This window comes from Mytilus trossulus, chromosome 8 (genome assembly GCF_036588685.1).
Source record: "Mytilus trossulus isolate FHL-02 chromosome 8, PNRI_Mtr1.1.1.hap1, whole genome shotgun sequence".
Classification (NCBI taxonomy): Eukaryota; Metazoa; Mollusca; class Bivalvia; order Mytilida; family Mytilidae; genus Mytilus; species Mytilus trossulus.
This window is the reverse complement of record NC_086380.1, coordinates 31,922,774-31,943,094: the sequence shown is the minus strand read 5'-3', so window position 1 is coordinate 31,943,094 and position 20,321 is coordinate 31,922,774. Positions and strand designations below refer to the sequence as shown.

Sequence of the window (20,321 nt, the reverse complement as noted above, 5' to 3'; positions counted from 1 at the left end):
CTTTATAACAACACCAACAAATGAACTGTTAGCTTTCTTTCTTTAAAGGAAAATGTCATGGAAACATATTTGTTTAGGTCAATGCGTACTCCTGGTTTGATAATCGAGTTTGTCTTCTATGTATCTTAAAGTGACCTGTGTTGATACCGTGTTGTCTCATTGCAGTTAAACGTATATTCGATTTTGACCATATATAGTTACTATAAATAACTGTGATAGGAATTAAAGGTTAGATGTAAAAGGCACAATTGTCATTTTACTTCTTTCAAGACTAGTATAGTGTAAAATTATTTAAATTAATGATACATTCATGTACTTACAGCAGATGTATTTGATACAAATTGTTTGTTATTGATATTTGTACCAAAACTGTTTGCCATTTGATTAATATTGACGGTGGATGTGCCATAAAACGCATTTGCTGAGGAATTTAATGTATCAACGAAGCTTGAAAGTTTCTGGAAAAATAATAAAACGCTCATTAAGATTTAAATAAATAGATTATGTATGTTTGTTATTTCTAAAGGAAGAGATCAATTCTAAATTATATATCTGTTCAACACCTCAGTTTCATTTCGCAAACTAAAATATTTTCAAATTCAAATTCAAATTTAAACTTGGAAGATCAACTTAAGTGTCTTTTCAATAAACTTTCCTTATCAAATTGAAGGAGCACATGTATTTCAAAACCAGCGATAGTCACTTGCAGTGCTAAATGCTTTCAACAACCATAATTAGAATTCTTGAAACTTGAAAATCTGTCTAATTAAATCTAAAACGTTTTGATGCATTCAAGTCAGGTCAGCTCCGCCTGTACTACAGTTACATTCATGCAATATTGATAAGATTGAAGAAAATACTAATAATTACCGACATGATTTCATTGTTCGCCAATACATCTCCTAGATCAGGATTCTCATAACTATTCCATAAATCCTCAAATGTTAAATTTTCAGTTGTGCCATTACTCGAAGTCTCGACACCAAGGTTTATCCAATCAGAAGGGTCCGTGTCGAATATAGTAATTGGTAATTTCTGCAACAACAAAAAAAAAACAATTGAGTAAAATGACCTAACCATCATTGTTGGGCAATCTTTGAAGATCTTTAAATATTGTATATGATTGATTAATTGATTGCTGGTATTTCAATTTTATTTTGGCAATTTGTACTTTATTGTAATGGCCAGGTTTTAAAGATGGAAGTAGTCGTAGTGCATTAAGAAATAGCCAAGTAGGAAAATCTTAGTTAATCAAGATTAGAATTGAACACACCTTTAACGTGCCGTGTTCGAACTCAGAATCTTAGTGTTGACAGACTAGTCAAACAGTTGATTCACAATTACACACATAATACAAACTACTAATAATTACTAGTAATTGATTTAAAGTGATATGTTTTGATGATATTGCGCATTTCTTAGATGAGCAGTATGTGACATTGAACAGCTTTTGAAAAGTAAGAAAAAGAAGCCATTGAAGCATACCCAGCAAATCGTTTCTGAATATATACAGTACAATATGATTTTTTTTTATACACAACTGATACCACATGTAGACCAGGATCTGCGCATCCTTTCGGAGCACCTGACGTTTGGTGTGGTTCGTGTTGATCAGTGTATGTGAAGTGCCATTAGTTTTAATGTCTCTTTGGTATCTATCACCTTACTTAATAATTACACATTATAAAAACATTTAGAGTTTTGATACTTTTGTGTTAACACGTTTGTTAAAATTGCATTACTTTGGGAATACCAAGCGAATATTTGTATAACCATCGGATGGGCCGATTATATGTAACAACACATTATAACACCTGTTGTGACATATGATTAACGAAGGGTCGTCAACTTGTCATAAACACGTTGCCAGGTAAAATTAAAGATTTATAGAAATTGATCAGTGAAACTTTAACAGCTGTTCAAAATCGGGTTTATTAGGTGCAAATCGGAATTTTGACTTGTTTTACCATCCCCATATCGGGATTCGGCTTGAGGCATGAAAATCGGGATTATACTGCTAAAATCGGAATAATTGGCAGGTCTGCTGCTAATAACAATAAGTTAGTAGTGTTTACTGATGTCCGTCTTTTGATCGTGTTCCCTTTGTCCCTTATGGCATCGTAAGTCTAGTTTCGACTAACGAGTTTAAATATCACTTTGGAATCTCTAGCTTCTCTTTTAGTACTCACCAAATCTGTAACGGATGTCGCTGCAACTTCAGTATTCATAGCAACCTGCTTAACATTTCCTGAATTATAGTAATAATCTATGTTTTCTCCAGCTGTTGTTAGGTATGCCGATATACTTGACGAATCCATTGTAGTATATTTAGGGAAGACCTGTATTGAAAAATGACGCAATTATAGCAGTCTAAAGAACAATGTTTTTTTTCAGAAGTTATTATACCAATTAAGACTCGAATATTATACAAACTGTTTGAAATTGTTCACATTACGTATGACTGCCTCATGCAAAGCTATGATTCATTACCCAGATTTGGCTGTTTCTTATGTTTTTTTCTGGTTTATCTGCTGTTGAAATTTTAAAAAGTTTTTGACGTTTAAATATTTTGACCCTGAGAAAAAAGTTATCAAAGGTACCAGGGTTATAATTTAGTATGCAAAACGTGCGTTTCGTCTACATAAGACTCATCAGTGACGCTCATATCAAAATATTTATAAAGCCAAACAAGTACAAATTTGAAGAGCATTGAGGAACCAAAATTCCCAAATGTTGTGCCAAATACGGCTACGGTAATATATGCCTGGGATTAGAAAATCCTTAGGTTTTCCTGAGAAACGTGGAATAGACATATATTGATTATCGAATGCACGTCGTCTTGTGCAAATAAACTTTTATCATAAATATTAGTATAGCCTTAAATAAGCACATGAATTAAATAAAATGTGTTTCCGTTTAGAAAAGATATTTTTTTTATTTTATTTAAGGAGTACAATATTTAGATACGTACTTTGCCAGGATCCACTGTACACTCAGCAAAATCAACGAATATGTCAAAAATCTGAACTCGGACTGCAATTGTGTAATTATCAACTTCTAATCCCGGTTTAAGAGTAACGTAGTTTTCTTCCTCAACTGAATATATAAATATGGACTTACAGAGGTAATAAATGAAAAAATCTAGTTAAAAATCGCTATTCTAATAGCATATCGTAGAGGAATGATGGCATTTATGTTTTATAACGTCAATCTTCCTTCAACCACCTTCTCCCACCACAAAAACAAAAAAAAAACAATAAGGATGCAAGACTTTAATTTAAAGAAAGGTTGTTCATTGTAAAAAGGAAAATCCCAAAAATACTGAACTCCAAGCAAAATTCAAAACGGAAAGTCCCTAACCAAATGGCAAAATCAAATGATAAAACACATCAAACGAATAAACAACAACTGTCATATTCCTGACTTGGTGCAGGTATTTGAAAATGTAGAAACTGTTTGCTTTCCTTTTAAAATCATTCTGCTTATATGTACTCATCTGCAAGTAGTGTTCATCATAAGTCCTTACTTACTTTTGACATTTTGTCAACACTTAGTGCATTCTTGTCGTACACTTCTGAAACTTAAACATTAAATATTTCTTACATCCATAGTATAGTATGACTTCTTTTCCTTCTATTATTTGAACTATGCGATAATGTATTTGTTCTTTCCAATCTAGAGATGGATTCGTCAAACTTCGGAAGCCTTCGTCTTTCCAGTTAGAAACTGTTATTTTGAATTCTCCTTTAAAAAAATTAGAACAAATGTCAACGGTAAATGATTATCGTGGTTGAGCAATACACAAATACATCGATTCCTTCAACTCAAGATTCAAGTTATCATGATTAGGAGTCAAAGAAAAACGTCAACCGAAATTCTCATTAAAATGGTATTTACTCAAAGGAACGTAGATGAATATGAACAATGATTGTTAAAGAATTTGTTCTATGCCAATGATCTTGACTAATCAGTTACCAGTCCGCATGATCTTGATATCTGTAACCACACCCCTTGATTTGTTGCCAAGTCCAATAATCAACCATACAAGGTTCAGAGGTCTTTATATTATTGAAGTAATAGTTGTGGTCCTTTTAACAATTAACCGAACTATCCGAGTTCGACTTAATCTAATGTGTATAAATTGTGTTCTTTGAATAAACGTGACACCAATAACCATAAGTAGGTGATCTGGTGACCACAGTTACCCCGGTTCACATCATGTTCTTTTACAGAAAATTTTAAAAACTGCAAATATTGAGCATGACCTATATTTCATGGTTAAAAACCTATCGGTGAAATTCAAAATAGTTCGTCCAACTGTACCTTATGTATCATACGACAACCTTGTTTATCACTATATATTCTTCTATTTGAGCCATAGTTCAAAACAGACCAAAAGTTATATGGAACTGGGTAAAAAATAATAAACAAGAACACTAATTATAATATTCAAAAACTTCCGTTTCAATCCGTCTTTCTTTGAATCAAAGCAAATAGTATGTTTAGAACAACTAGACAACATTATATAATTTTATCATTTGCACGAATCCCACTTTTGTTATAATTTATTACATATAGATTGAAAATTAGTTTTGTTTAGTTATATTACCCCAATTTGCATTTTCAATCTCACATGATCCACCATACGGAAGTATATTTGTTGTGACTGACCAAATTGCCATTGACACAGTTCCTGTTGATAGCTGTAGATAAGCCTCTATAAGATAACCAGTATTAGCTGTTAATACATCAGCTTTCATTACAAACTGTCGCCTATTTCTTTCTGAAAATAAAATTAAGAAATATTGATTTTAAACATCTTCGAAATTTCAATCCTGAATAAATTCACAAGAGCGATTTTTTTTAATTATTCAGAATATTTTCCAAGAAAAAGTTGATATGTGAGGAGGTGTATGTGCAATTTCTCAGACAAGTTATATCCATACCTAATGTTTTCGATGTAATGAACCTTGATTAGCAGTGGATTTGAAAGGCATCATACGATTAAGCATGATACTATTTCATGAGGCATTGATTTGTAGTTCCTGAGACAAGTGTGATTAAAATATTGAACATGTCCATTATTGATACGAATGGACCAAAGTGATATTGCAGACCTTCTCACCTGACAACATCCAGTTCTGCCAATTGTTATTGTCATCAGCTGATCTGGTAAGAGTATCAAAATCTTTGACATTCCACCAAAATATTGCTCCACGAAGTTGGTCAACTGTACAAAATGGGCAGGAAGATTTTAATGACATAATGGATGTCAGAGCTGTCTTCTTCATACAGTTAAATCTGCATCTAGATTGATAAAAAAGAAATTATCACACATGTTTTAAAATTTCCATACTGATATGTTGAAATATTTAATGTGTGAGTATTTTCCGAGAAATATAATATGCGGGGTGTTGAAAGGGAATTTCGATATCGACAGCAGTTCATCTAACCATTATTGATTTGTTTTGTCTTTTAACGTATATATATTTCTTGTCGCTTGTATTCACAACAAAAAAGTGACAGTAAAATTAATCAGATCAAATATATTTAGATACCACCATGAACAGATATGTTGATAAACAATTGATATGAGTTCAGACTTTAAAGAATATAAGAACTTGTAAAGGGAATGCTAATAATGCGATATAGTATGTAACTAATTGCTGACGATACTAGCCAATCCTTCGATTTTAAATCCTGTTGAAATAGATGATAAAGAATTTTTTTTTATAAATAGTTTACTTTTTCTAGTAAATATGTATAACTCATACAAAACCACTCACTCTACTTCAATTAATGGAGGAGTTCCGTTAACAGATTGAGCAAACTGGGTAAAGTAAGATACAGATCCTTCAAAATCAACTCGAACAATCAACACATATCCCATGCCAGCATCTACATCCACCTCAGACACGTTTAGACTACCAGTTCCATTAACTGACCCAACAAACCCTGGACATGAGCTCGACTTAAATAGTTCATTTTCAATCCAATCTGTATAAAAACGTTCCTTTTCTTTCATATCAAACCAATCATAAGAATTAATTTCTGTAAATCCTTCTGTAATTTCAGTAAGAAAGTCTAGCCAACAATTTCTCGAACTATCTATGCTCATTTGAATAAAACCATCTATACCAATGAAATCTGTCAAGTTCAATCCATGATTAACATATTTCAGATAGTTATCAAAAGTATCTAAAACTTCCTGTATTTGATAAGATATATCTATTCCTCGCTTAGCTGTCTTGAGCCATATTGTTAAATCTTTGAAGAAATTTGTGTCTGCCGACGGTGGTAGTCCGTCCAAATTTTGGAGCTGCATTATACTCTGAAGTGTAAGGTAACTGGATGATAACATACTGTAGAAGTTTGTCGTATAAGAATGTAGTTCAGACGCGTCAAACAATACGTCTAAAAATGTCAATAATTCATTCTTTACCAGTGTATCATAACTCGGTAAAGGAAAAACGTCGGTTTTATCTTTTGTCGAGTTCGGGTTCTTTTTCATGTCATTCATATATTTGATATTGAAAATCTGAGTTAGTTGGACAAGTTCGAAATATTGCTCTGTTGTCACGTTACTGTCAGTGCTATTATCGAAGACGATTTTGACATAAAACGCACCAGCATCGGAACAATTGGTATAGGTATTTCCATAATATTTGATTCGTTGGTACAACACAGAAGCATTAATCCAAGGTACTTGTTCCTCAACAAATGTTGTAAACCCAGTCTGATACCATTTTGTTTCCTCTTCCGTAATCTGGTCGTTGAATGCGTTTAATTGGTCAATATTCAGCTTAATCAACGTGTACAGCGAGTTAGTCACAAAATTTAAACATTTCCACTGAAACGTCAACCCGGACGGATCCCCTGGACCATTAATCAAATTGTAAGAGACTGAAGACGAATCAAAGTCAATTAAACCTTTACCAATAGTTCTGCCATCCCCTCCTCTGATAGAAGCATGAGGCGGAGGATGAACAATCTGTATATACATTGATTCTTCCATCCAGTAAAGCATGTTCTGAGGGTATCCTATCTTTATATATAATCTGTACAATCCTGCTTCAGAATCTATTCGGAAATTTAATGTATACGTCATGTTACCGATCTGAGTCTCGTTTCCATTTGTCGAATCAATCAGAAATAGATTCCAGAAGTTAAAAAGAATGTTTGATTGGGTACAATTGTTCCTAGTTAATGGATAAATTTCTACGCGAGCTGATGTGTAAATAACCATTGGAGAGTCTTTTCGTAAGTATCTTTCATCTAGAATTTTAGGCGTCAAACATGGAGGAACCACTGTATGATGAAAAAAGGAATTAACTAAGTTGACTTTTACAATTTTACTTGATTGTGTAAAAATTTTGTAAATTAAAAATAAAAACTACTATAATAAAAAATTAAAATTGAAATTTTCCACCGTTTTACTTTTTATAACTTTTTCACTGAAATCCGTCCTGTCAAATTATCATGTATTGCTGCATTCAAAATCCATTAAAGGTTACAATGATCATCGTTGTCCATCAATTGCAGTATGGATACAGATGAAAGGAATGAGTTATATTTTGCATTTACTGCTTTACCTTGATAGAAAGTTATCAAGTTTTTTTGGAAAATAAATTCTAAATATCTTTTGGGGAGTTATCTCCCTATGGCATTCATCTTTTGTAGATTCGATGACAGGTTGTTTATGTAAAATGTCAATTTTAAGTCTGTTTTATTTCTGGATTTTGGTAAATTTTAATTTGTAATAAATTTTAGGGTTTTAGGGATTTTAATGTCATATATGAATCTTAGCATACTTATATATGTTTGATTTAGAAGAAGCATGTGTAGGCTTTCTATCCAAAAATCGTTCCATTTTTTTTCCAAACGGACAGTTTCTTACTTCATTTCGGATATTCTTTATGCTAATAATTACTATTGTTTAATTCTTTTTTTTTCTATCTATACCTCTGCAGTTTCCTGAATCTGTGCTTGGCCCTATACAGTCATCTCCGCCACACATTGGCGCAGTTTCGTTACAATATCGTCGGCGTATATGGGTACCAGTTCCGTATATTGAAGCTGAACCGGGATAGCTACACGATCCCCAAGATCCCCAACTACCCCATTGTCCATCAACAGGACCTAGCATAAACAAAATTAAATAACTAATGTAGTTGTATTAACTATAGATTATATTAATTCAAAAATATTAAAAGAAAGTAAAAAAATGAAAGTATTCAAGGGAAGGTTTTCGATTGTTTATCTAACATTTTGTGAATCAATCACCATATGTACGCTCCTCCCCCTTAAAGAATATTCTTTACATTGTAGTATATAAGCATCAAAACTTGTTTTTATATATTCATTACAGGGGGTGCGGTATAATTGCTCAATTCAATTAACGAATCTATTGCTAAAACCTGTTAATATTGCAATGCATGGAGTGCAATCTTTCGATGAAATATGAGACGCAATAAGGAAATATTTTATTTTTTCTTTCCTGATCTATTTGTATTTAATAGATTTCACCTTTCACATGGACATCATTTATGTTAAGGTTAGATACTATATGATCATGTTTTTGTAAGTACCCACCACACTGCTTTTCAAGTCTATCCGCGCCGAGGTCATGACAATCTTTCCCGCCATTACATGGTGTAGGGTTGTTACATATCCGGGTCTTGTGTGTCATTGCATAACAGTCACCAGAACAATCAGCCCATGCAGACCACATGGTATATCCACCATCAGTAACAGCTATAGAACAGGGGAATAGTCAACGTTAGGAAAAACATAAAGACAACAATGAATTCTTTGTCAAGAACGTTTGGCCGTTAAATATTATAAGTACTTTATATATACAAGATTTGATCAATCATTTTCTACATACAAAAATACCTGTACCAATTCAGGAAGAAATTATTTGTTTTCAATTAGTTTGATCTAATTGAGATTTTCATTTTGTGATTTGATAAATGACTTTCCGATGTAAATTTTCCTCGGATTCGTTATTTAAGTTACTTTACTTTTTTGAAATTATTATATGCAGTGTGTCCTTTATGGGCCTATAATTGGTTTAATAAAGTAAAAATTTTTGTATTCCTGGTTTTAATTGATGTATATCCCTTTGTTTTAGTTTGCCTACTGGATTTGTTTTTTGCTCAGTCGAATTACGACTATTGAAAAGCGATATTTTACTGTAGCCCTTATTTTGCACAAAATGCGTGGACTTGATTTCAATTTCACAGGCACTATTTCATTTGTATCATTGTATTTTATTAAAATCAGTATACTTTGATTTTATTTGACTTCGATTTTTCAGCTGGTATAATGACTGTCCTTATTTATTTTAACACAGTTTTTTTCTTAAAAAGCTTTCGTTGATATTGTACTTACAGTTTGCCTGATCACATGTACAAAGAACAACTATAGCAGTTGTGCTGTTTACTTGAAACAGTACACGCAGCACTACGAATATTTCAGAATTCAAGTTATTTCTAATTGGCCGTTTTTTGCTATATTTAGTTTTTTTATTGGTTTGTCAGGTCTTCATACATTTCATATCTTATTAAGGTAAGGATTTGAAAAAGTATGGCCTCAAGCATTACTTAAGAGATATTTCTTGATAAAATACACATCTGATGGACACCGTTTATGTTATTGTATTTTTATTACAATTGTCCAATTGATTCACAGAAAATAAAATTATTTTTTTCTCTAAAATAAATTGCTATTTATTTGTTCAAATGGTTTTTTTTTCTGTTGGAATAAAATGCAAATTAAGTACAAAAAATAGGTTCAAGGATATTATAAACAACATATTATAAAAACATGTTATGGTAAAACGACTCCTAGATTAAAAAAAATCTAGAAATTCAAAATCATGACCGTTATCAAATCTTTTGTAACACATGTTTATAAGGTATTATTGAAAGGTGGTCTGTATTTTAAACCATCCTCATTGATTAAAATTTATAACGTTATTATAGAACTCTTACACAATGTTATAAAACATGCTTCCGTTTCTGTTGTTTTATTTAAAACTTCTCTAGTTCTAGTATTGAAAAGTTGTACTAGTCGAGTTCGTGTCCCAGCACATGTTTGGTCTTTAGCTCCATCCTCTGGTTCACAGAAACCCCAACGATGATGTAGAATCCTTAAATTGGTAATAACTGCAAAACATCACATTCATTTACAAAATGAATGAAAGAACAACAACTCTTGTATTTACTGAAACATTTTATGACAAATAATAGTACTTTTGAAAACAAATTTGGTAGAATAATGGGAGTTATAACACTCCATATTATATTAATTTTGTAATGAATTCTACAGAATTTAAATCTCACTTAAAATAATAACCTGAATTTTAACAAATTTAAACTGTTAAATATCCTAAAACAAAAAGAAAAAAAAAGAAAAGTAAGATTCAAAATATCTGTTGTGGGTTTTCAACCCATGATTTGATTTTACGCAATTTTTTTAACGAACTAGAAAATATCTGATAGTCTTTATTTGTTTCAAGTTTTACAAAATGTTTGATGTCTATAATACCTGTGCAGTTTTCTGAATCAGTGTCCGGTCCTATGCAGTCAGCTCCACCACAAATTGGCGCGTTATCGTTACAATATCGTCGGCGTATATGAATACCAATTCCATGTATGTCCCATGGATCAGGATTAGGGTTAATGCAAGTTTCCCATGATTCCCAACTACCCCATTGCCCATCAACAGGACCTGTAAATAGAAAAAAGTCTTGAAATAACAGTTATATTTTGTTGAATACAGTGTTTAATATTTATAAGTTATCAAGTATTCAAAATATATATTGTAGTGTGTATATCATTTTTTTATTGAAAAAATTGATATGAAAATAAAGAATACAAATAATTTAAATTGTGTAACACCTTGCAATTTGTATTTATAATTGACAAACAACATAAGAACGAACTATAAAAATCAGTTAAAAAAGGCTTAACTCGTCAGATAGACAAAAAAATAACACCATAAAGGAAAAACATAGAACTCCTTTTGTCATAAGACACTGTCAAACATCCAAACATACTATCCACACTCATCTGTGTCCACACTTGTTATAGTTGACAAAATACGTGCGATGCTATGTCACATATCATGTGTTCCGCTATTGGTCCATAAAATTAATTGTTTAAATATGTTAGATGCGTGAGTGCAATCTTTCATCAATAAAATATCATAGACAGGTAGGATGCTTTTTTAATTATTTTTCCTGATATTTTGCTTACTGTTTTTCACCTTTTACAAGAATATATTGTATTTATATATGTGATGTTGATATCATATATATTTTTAAGAGATCCCATATCGGTACATGTTTTTGTAAGTTCTCACCACACTGTTTTTCAAGTGTATCCGCTCCCAGGATTTGACAATCGTTCCCACCATTACATGGTGTAGGATTGTGACAAGTCCTACTCCTATATGTCTTTCCGTTACAGTTTCCTGAACAATCAGCCCATGCAGTCCACGTGGTATATCCACCATCTATAACAGCTATAATGGAGATAATTAGTGTTAGGAAAAGTTTGAACGCAAAAACAATTGTGACCTTAGAACTAATTTTCCGTTATGTTCAAATTGATTCGTAATGATTTGAATCTATAAAAAAAGACAACAGATATGTACCGCTGTTAATAAGTAATAACTCGATTTTAAAGCGAAGACTAATCCGTGTCAAAACCAAAAAGAGGAAAATCTGGTGTAATTTAAACTTTATCAATGCTGCAAGGAGATTAAAACAGTATTACACGAATTCTTGGTTATTGCTGCATTAATGTTTTTCTTTTCAGAATTAAGGGGATATATGGGGTCGACTATGCGGTTTTGTTTTGGATTTCAAGAGGTATATGGCACTAGTATTATAATAGTGCTTCTAAAAATAAACATATTCAAATATGATTTTATTTAGATTTTTTATTTTGTCATCTAATATAACGTCATAGTTGAAGATCATACGGATATTTTTTCAAATGGCAATATTTCTGTTTGCATTACTTGATTGAATGTCCTATTAACAGCTGTTGTAGAGGTACAAGAACCTAAAAACACACAAGATTGAATAGAAGCTATACAATTCATTATTTCAAAATGCATTCTAAATGTCTTACTTTTCTATTGAATCAAGAATTAATTTTTTCAAAAGCTTGCAGTGATTTTTTATAGGATAAATGATAAATCATGTGCAGAATAAAACAATGATATTAATTTAAATAAATGACAGTGCAAAGAAATATGTTTAAACAAATATCCCTTGATTTGAAATAAGATATAAAAGGTTGAATTTCGACAATTTTCCCTTTTGTATATAATGCATGTAATAATAACATTAACGGTACCAATTTTCCTGCACCAGATGCGCATTTCGACAATACATGTCTCTACAGTGATGCTCGTGGCCAAAATATTTGAAATCCAAAGCTTATATAAAAGATGAAGAGCTATAATCCAAATAGTCCAAAAAGTAAAGCCAAATCCGTGAAAAGAATCAGAGCTTTGCATGAGGGAGATACATTCCTTAATTTATAATAATTTCTTAAATTTTGTAACAGCAAATTTTAATAACACAGAAAAAATCCGTATTTTCATGCCAGTGCTACTGGGCTGGTGATACCCTCGGGGACTAACAGTCCAGCAGAAGAGGCATCGACCTAAATTTAAATCTACGATATTTATGAAAGACATACGATGGACTGTAAACTTTAACCTTATTATATTATAGAATTCTTACACGTTGTCAGATTACATGATTCTGTTTCAACTGTATTATTTACAATCCTTCCAGTTGTGTCGTTGACAAATCGTACTATTCGAGTCCGTGTCCCAATACAGTTCCGGTCTGAACTACCAGCCTCTCTTTTACAGGAAGTCCAATTAAAATATATAAACCCAGCATTGGTTATTCCTGCAAAATATCACATTATACTACAGAACGTTCGAATGAAAGAAAGACAACTCTGGCATTTTAATTTATGGTATCAGTCTTGTATTACAACTCCAGCTTCAAAACATGGGGAGGAATAATATGGTCCTTTTTCTGAATTGGTTCCTGTTTGATTTAAAGTTTATGCTAAATTTGAAAATATATTTAGATTAAAAAAAATCCTAGGAAAGTGGTAGGCTATCCTGTTAACAGTAAACATGCTAGCCTACCACTTTCCTGGTGTAATACTCCCAAAAAAAGGTGCAACATTAAGGCCTAGTGAAACAGCAAGCAGAGAGTAGAAAAAAATTATTTCATGGTTCACTAATTTCGTATTCATCGTAGCGTAAACCCCCTTTTTTGCGATTAAATTAAAATTTCAGATAACTACATTCAGGACATGTATATGAAAAATTAATTTTATGTAGCATTGAAAGTTTTAAAAAAAATCAAAGATCAGCTGTGCTGCATGTAAGCAAACAAATACAATAGTGCAATCTTATATATATCCTTGTGTACTTTTTATGTAAAGTATAATGAAGTCTTATTATAATATTCTGAAGTTTTTCATCCCTGTATATTTTTAAATCATGTAAAACCTATATCATCCAAAATAGGCATAAAATATTTGCCGCTGTGTGTTAATCAATTCAATAACGTATGTTTAGTATGGTGAGTTTAATAGCATCATGAGGCATGTGATTTTAAGCTTTAAAAGTAGTTGCTAGTCGAAGGATGCAACTTGCAATTATAATGTGCTTAATAAAAGAAAATCGCAACGTTTTTAGTAATTACAAGGTATATTGTGTAAAAATATGGTCTTATGATCTAGCAAAAACTATTCAAGAAGAAGATGAGGTTCAGTTATAATAAAAAAAAACTTATCATAAAAGCTGCAAATTTTTAAATTTTTTTTTTGCTGTTGGTGGGGGATTTAATATCATATAGTTTTATCTTGTATTATAACTTCACATCGTAAACAATGTTTGATAACGGACGAATGTACTTTAGCTTACTATCGTTTATGTTTCAAATGCCGATTCAATTAGCAAGCAAAAGTACAAAATCTACAAGTAAGTGGACAGTTTTAATAGCTATTGACATAACGCCGTAGCCAGTTCCGGATTAAACTAAATCGATGCAGAACAAACGCGCCGCCATATTGGTTTTCTTCTGTGAATTTCAAGTCAAAATTAACTTACGGACAGATTCATCATACTCAAATAGATAGATATTAGAAAGTTTGCAGCGTAACAGTTAATTGTACTGAAACTTCAATGACTTTAAAAGTACCAGTTAAAAACCTTTGACTTTTCGTCAATGAATACCAACGAATTAAAGTACAAACTCAAAAAATATGTGGGATGATGAATACTTGTATAAACAAAATACTGACTCGCGTCATACATGAATTTACAATTTCCCTTTAGTAATACATTTTGTAGCAAACACCATAAGGGGTTTCGAGTAACCATGTGTTTCGTCTACGATTGCTGTTTTCGGTGTAAAATTGTAATGTTATACATGCAATAACCTTAAAATAAGAACATTTATCAGTAAAAAACAGAATCGAAAATAAAATTCAAACTTCGTTTTTTGGCATTGTTTGTCCTCAATCCATGAAGGTTAACCAACTTAGTGTGTCAATGGGTTCATCCCAATTTTGCTGTCTGCAAATGTTAACTGGGAAAAAACTAAGTCCATCTATTAGAAAAATACTGAAACTAAACATTTAATATGTTTAAGTTCACCTCAGACATGATCCCTTATTTATAAAAAAAAAAACGGATTGGTTGACAAGTAATTGATGTGCCAAAAAATTTAACCTCAGGCAGTATACTCTGTACAGTATCTACTTCTTAACTGTAAAAAAAAACTAAGTCCATTTATCAGTAAAATACGACAAAAACAAATGACTGTTCACTTTCAGAACTTTGATCTGGATACTATATTGGTCATTAACAAGATTCTCTCAAATAAATTCCATGAAGGTCTGACAAAGTTCTTGAGGACTGAAAAACTTATACCGCAGAATGAGCCTTATTGTTAAATGTGAACAAAAACACATCAAACAGTGTAATACAGAAAAATGAAAATATACATTTTTGTCAAAAAATTTCCTGTCAAAAGTTCATAAAATCCATTAAACTTATCGATGACTTATACTTATAATCATACTTATACTGAAACTAATTTTGAATGTTTCCTGTAAAATTCGAAGTCTATGGCTGCATTTCTTTTTAACCAAAATTTTGTAAACGCTGTGTGGCGTTTGTTGTTGTTTTCTAAACGCTACGAAAGTATAAACAAATATAACGTTTTTAAAATAAGTCTTTACTGACCCTGTTTGAACTCTTCAATTATGCATGCACATGTTGTGGGCAAACAGATTTTTTACAAACGTAGAAAACATATATCGTTTAATCAAGTTCAAGTTCGAAAAAAATGTAGCGTTTGTACTAACAAGCGACGAACGACAAACTGTAGACGCATCTTTAGTTATTTCATAGTTTATTAAAGTTTATGTAAACTTTGCAGAAACAAATGATCAAAACTTGTGCGCGCTAAGTCGTTTGCATCGTTTGTGTTAGAAGAAATACACCCTATATTTACCAGTAAAAAATATCTTCAAAATTTTGGTCCGACATAAAAGTGTATGTCCAAATTTTGTAGAATTCCATTAAAGTTTGACAAGACTGAAACAAATTTTTTTTCGCCGCTTACGCCGACGACGAAAACTAGGTCAGCAGGTCTCGATGTCACGGGCTCGACAAAAGACACACATAGGAACATACGTTGTCACGTTTTGTGTATTAATTTATGAAATAAGTTTATTTATACTAACGAGTAAAGAATTATTCAATTTGTTTAGAAAAATCAAAATTGCCTGCAGCATCGGACAGTTCACCTAACGAGTAATTGGCACAAAATTATTAATTCAATGAGAGAATTCAAAGTTGTATTTAATTTACTTCCATTTCTATAAGTCAAACTATAATGATCATTATTATGTTTTGCATAAATCAGGCCGTAAGATTTCGTTTTAAATGTTTTAGCAAATTTGGGGACTTTTATATATAGCTGAATATGCGGTATTGGTTTAACTCATTTGTTAAAAGCCGTATGGTGATCTATAGTTATTAATTTCTGCGTTATTTGGTCTCTTGTGGAGACTTGTCTCATTGGCATTCAAGAGTTGTATAAATGTCACCATAATTTTGAATACTTCGTCCCGACAATATCAAGCTTGGCCAGACATTAGATTTCGGCAAGCTTCAAAAATATTCACAGCAATTAAGTTTAAAAAACATCAAGTTGATAAGATAAAAAGATAATAAAGAGTTAGTACTTATCAGTTTAAGTTAATTAAATAGAGTATTGGCTGCAGAAAAAACCCACATCAAGACTGCTGGCAGTAGTATTTGTCATCAACAAGCATAAAGATGCAAATCATCACATGCTTGACACAGTTTTATCTCTTTGTCTTGTTTTCTGACGGAGCTTTTCAATTTAAGAACGATCCGCGAACAGTGTCTAATACCCCGTACAACGTTCATATTATAATTTAATCGATTTGTGAAGACATATATGCACCAAAGGAGCATGCAGCAAAAGACGGCTAAACCTGAATATCATAGTAATGTGCTATAGTCTCATCGGAAGTCACGTCACGTCGCCTACAATATACATGCCTTTAATGTAGCTGTTTGCAAAGACTAGTATAAATTTAAAGGTGGTCAAAAAGGCACGATTCAACACAAAAGTATTTTCAAAATAAGACCGATTACTTTTATAATTTCTACGGTTTTTATAATAAAATAATATACGTTCTTACCAAAAATAATACCCATGAAAAATAAATTCCTCATTGCTGAACCATTATGAAGGGAAAAGTTTAACATTAAACTTATATTCACGAGGAGAGTTGGCGATCACGGAGAGTCTATTCTGATTGGTTGACATCTGCATATAATAATACAAGTATTTATTTACCTTTAATAAAGATCGAAATCACTTTAAAAATATTTCATTATAGTTTGAAGCCTAATTGAAAAGTAACATAATTAAATTTTGATTCTGTCAACATAACCATATAATTTTAGCGAAACACAAATAATGTACTTATAAAAGTGCAATAGTGAGAGTAGAAAAGAGAACTTTGTAACTGTAATCTAGAATTTAATAGAATCTTAGCTTAAAAGGGGTGTTCCGAAAAATCCGTGTTCAGAAAATGAGGATTCAGTCTTTTGTTGGCCCATTCATTGTACGCAAGCATGTATATCTTTATGTACATAGAGAAACGAAGGATCCCGCCAAATTTCAGAACTTTACAAACGTGATCAAGCGCATTTGCTCTTTGAAAATTTACCTCTCATACTGGAAAACTCCTAAAATGGATAACATAAGGTAATATCTGTCCTGGGATCATGACAACACCTCCTGTCTTTAAAGGAAAAAGGTCATATTGCTCAAACTTTTGTTGTCCATTTGTTCTTTTAATGTTCGCATGTTTAAACTGAAGTAAGTCGGATATGGGATCTTGAATTGTGTGCCATTTTTTATCTCTCAGTATTTATATCTTTTTTTAAACGTACTCACATCTGTACTTTTTTTTAACTTAAATAATTTTATTTGTGCATTGTTCTATCTCTGTAAGATCCTTTTACGTGTATAACTTATACTGTAATTGCAGTTTGCATATACAAAAAAATGTAATCCTTGAAATTTCCAGTGTGGACAGTGTGTTACTTGTCAATTCTTTTTATACCCCTTTCAAATTTATTTCTTCATGTTTTATGCCTCAAATAGTAGGGTGATAAAATTACACTGTGAAAAATATTGATTTATGAATTTTAATTTAAAGTAGTGATTTCGTCCAGCTGAAAAAAAGTTTAAAAAATTAGAATTTCGGAAGCTGTCAGAAGATTTCAAGACTGAAGATAAAATTGTCCATAGTTTGTGTTAGAGCCGATGAAGATTTCTATAATTTTTATATAATTTGTCCCAAAAGTAGTACACCACACTGTGAAAATCTTTTTGAGAAAGCGCAGATGGGATTTTTTTATAATAATTACAAATTTTTGTCTAAAAGAAATGCTCTACAATTTAACTGTGTACTCGGACCAACTGTATGACAATTGAGCCATATCGGATAGGAATCAATGCATCTGTTAACCTTTTTCGGGTGTAAACAAGAATATGTCCATAGTACACGGATTCACCACTCACACTATCATTTTCTATGTTTAATGGACCGTAAAATTGGGATAAAACTCTAATTTGGCAATAAATTAGAAATATCATATCATATGGAACATGAACATTGAGTTTCAAGTTGATTGGACTTCAACTTCATCAAAAACCACCTTGACCAAAAACTTTAACCTGAAGCGGGACAGACGAACGAACGAACAGACGGACGAACGAACGGACGGACGGTACAACAGACGGACGACACGACGCACATACCAGAAAACATAATGCCCCTCTACTGTCGTAGGTGGGGCATAAAATCTCTACGGAACGTTTTCAACTGTAAAACTGACTTGTAATAAGTACCTTGCAAAATTGTCCAAAATTTATCTTCCATTTCGTATTTGAATTTCAAAAATCGGTATAAGTCTTATACTTGTACATGTTTACATGCACTTGCATAATAAGGTCGATTTCAAACTGAAAAAGCTCAGTCATGTTGACAGTCTTTGTGATTAGGGTACTAAGATAAATTAATTGATGAACGTAACCTTGGGAAAACCAAGGATGCGGAAAATGGAAACTACCAAAATGCGGGGATATTCGAAAACTAAAATGGAAATGGCACCGCCTTGGCGAAAACAAACTACCCCCCCCCCCCCCCCCACCTCGTTTAATGTCTACATATGAACACCATGCCTAGCCACTAAGTGTACGATTGTGAAAGAGCTGTGAGGAAAATGATGTAAGGAAAAGTAGTTACCATTGTATACTTGGATATGTTATATAGGATTAATTTTGCTAGGGTTAACAGTGAATAGTCCAGGATAAATGTCGGAGACATCAGTTATTTTAAAGTATTCCGGACAAAATTAGATTTTACAAAATAAGAATCCATGTATTATCTAAATTAACTGTTCTTGGTACTGACGTCAGATCTTCGCCATTCTGTACTTAATTCTTCTGTTTGATGCTTCGTTGACGTCTATTTCATCATCGTATTTAAATATTAAAGTGGACAGAACAATAGCTTTAACTCAAATATTTGAGTTTTCGCTAATCAAATTATTTTCAATTTAAAATGATCACATAATTCATTGAACGTGTTGTATCAATAATATTTCATAAAATAATTGATTGAATATCTTGTCAAAACAAATTGAATATTGACAATAACAAAGGTCAATCATTGAAGTATTATTATCATTATCAATATAATACTTACTCTGGTCAATCGACATTGCAAACACGTGCAAATTGTTGACATAGCATAAAAAGATTTCAAAAAAAAAATCAATATGGGAAAAGATTCCATATTCCTATCTATTCAAGAAAACTGTATTTTTTCCGTTCATGAAGAAAAAACATAAAAAAGTAGAAGCGGCTTATTTAAAAGTGTACATTACATTTTTTAAAAGTTATTTGGAATACAATTTATAGACAGATGTTTTTTACAGTAATTTCTTAATTGCTTTTCTGATGAGTTAATCATGAAAAAACGTCGATGACGTCACGATCATATGACAAAATTATGTCAGCTGATACACTAAAAACTTTCAGCCAATCATAAGATGTGTTGCATCAAAAATTGGATTTGAAAAAGAGAGGAAGATGCGATGGGGCAATCAGAAATTAAAAAAAAATCAATACAAACATACGAATAAAATACCATAACTCGGAAAGTTCAAATATAAATTTATGAAAATCAAAATGGAGCTTACGTCAATAGTTATAAATAAAAAAAAAGTTCCATACAAAACTGTTAAAGCGTTATTGTCCGATATTTTGACGACGGACAGACAGACAGACGAATAACGAAAGATCATAATACGTACTTCCTGTCAACAGGCGAACTAAAACAGACATGCTGAAAAGGATCAGCATAGATTTACTTTTAGATTTTGGTTATTCTGACAAACAATATGCAACAAACGACGCTTGTGTTAGAAAACAGGCAAACCATTGGGTTACGTAATTTGGTATAGATAAAAACGATAAAGCGATGTAATTCCAGCTCTCAGAATATGTTTTAAAAGTTGTATTAAGTATGAAACAGAACACGTGTGTACTTATTATTGTAAGTTATTAAGTATGAAACAGAACACGTGTGTACTTATAATTGTAAGTTTGATTAATGATGATTGTTAATCAGCTTTTCCATAACACACACTTT

At 31.8% G+C, this 20,321-nt stretch overlaps 1 protein-coding gene across 1 annotated transcript in view; it reads right to left on the bottom strand.

The window, feature by feature from the left end:
* The window catches only part of LOC134727585 (uncharacterized), a 32,573-nt gene extending 15,693 nt beyond the window's left edge, over window positions 1–16,880 (bottom strand). The window contains exons 1-15 of the mRNA XM_063591964.1: window positions 16,791–16,880; window positions 12,764–12,937; window positions 11,368–11,529; window positions 10,552–10,734; window positions 9,996–10,169; window positions 8,593–8,754; window positions 7,963–8,139; window positions 5,787–7,308; window positions 5,126–5,307; window positions 4,610–4,783; window positions 3,604–3,744; window positions 2,972–3,096; window positions 2,142–2,339; window positions 871–1,035; window positions 321–458 (exon numbers count right to left, since the gene is read on the bottom strand). Coding sequence (XP_063448034.1) covers window positions 321–458; window positions 871–1,035; window positions 2,142–2,339; window positions 2,972–3,096; window positions 3,604–3,744; window positions 4,610–4,783; window positions 5,126–5,307; window positions 5,787–7,308; window positions 7,963–8,139; window positions 8,593–8,754; window positions 9,996–10,169; window positions 10,552–10,734; window positions 11,368–11,529; window positions 12,764–12,937; window positions 16,791–16,857 — 3,744 coding nt within the window. The 5' untranslated portion in view covers window positions 16,858–16,880. The remainder of the gene's footprint in view (window positions 1–320; window positions 459–870; window positions 1,036–2,141; window positions 2,340–2,971; window positions 3,097–3,603; window positions 3,745–4,609; window positions 4,784–5,125; window positions 5,308–5,786; window positions 7,309–7,962; window positions 8,140–8,592; window positions 8,755–9,995; window positions 10,170–10,551; window positions 10,735–11,367; window positions 11,530–12,763; window positions 12,938–16,790) is intronic.
* Window positions 16,881–20,321: the final 3,441 nt, after the last annotated feature.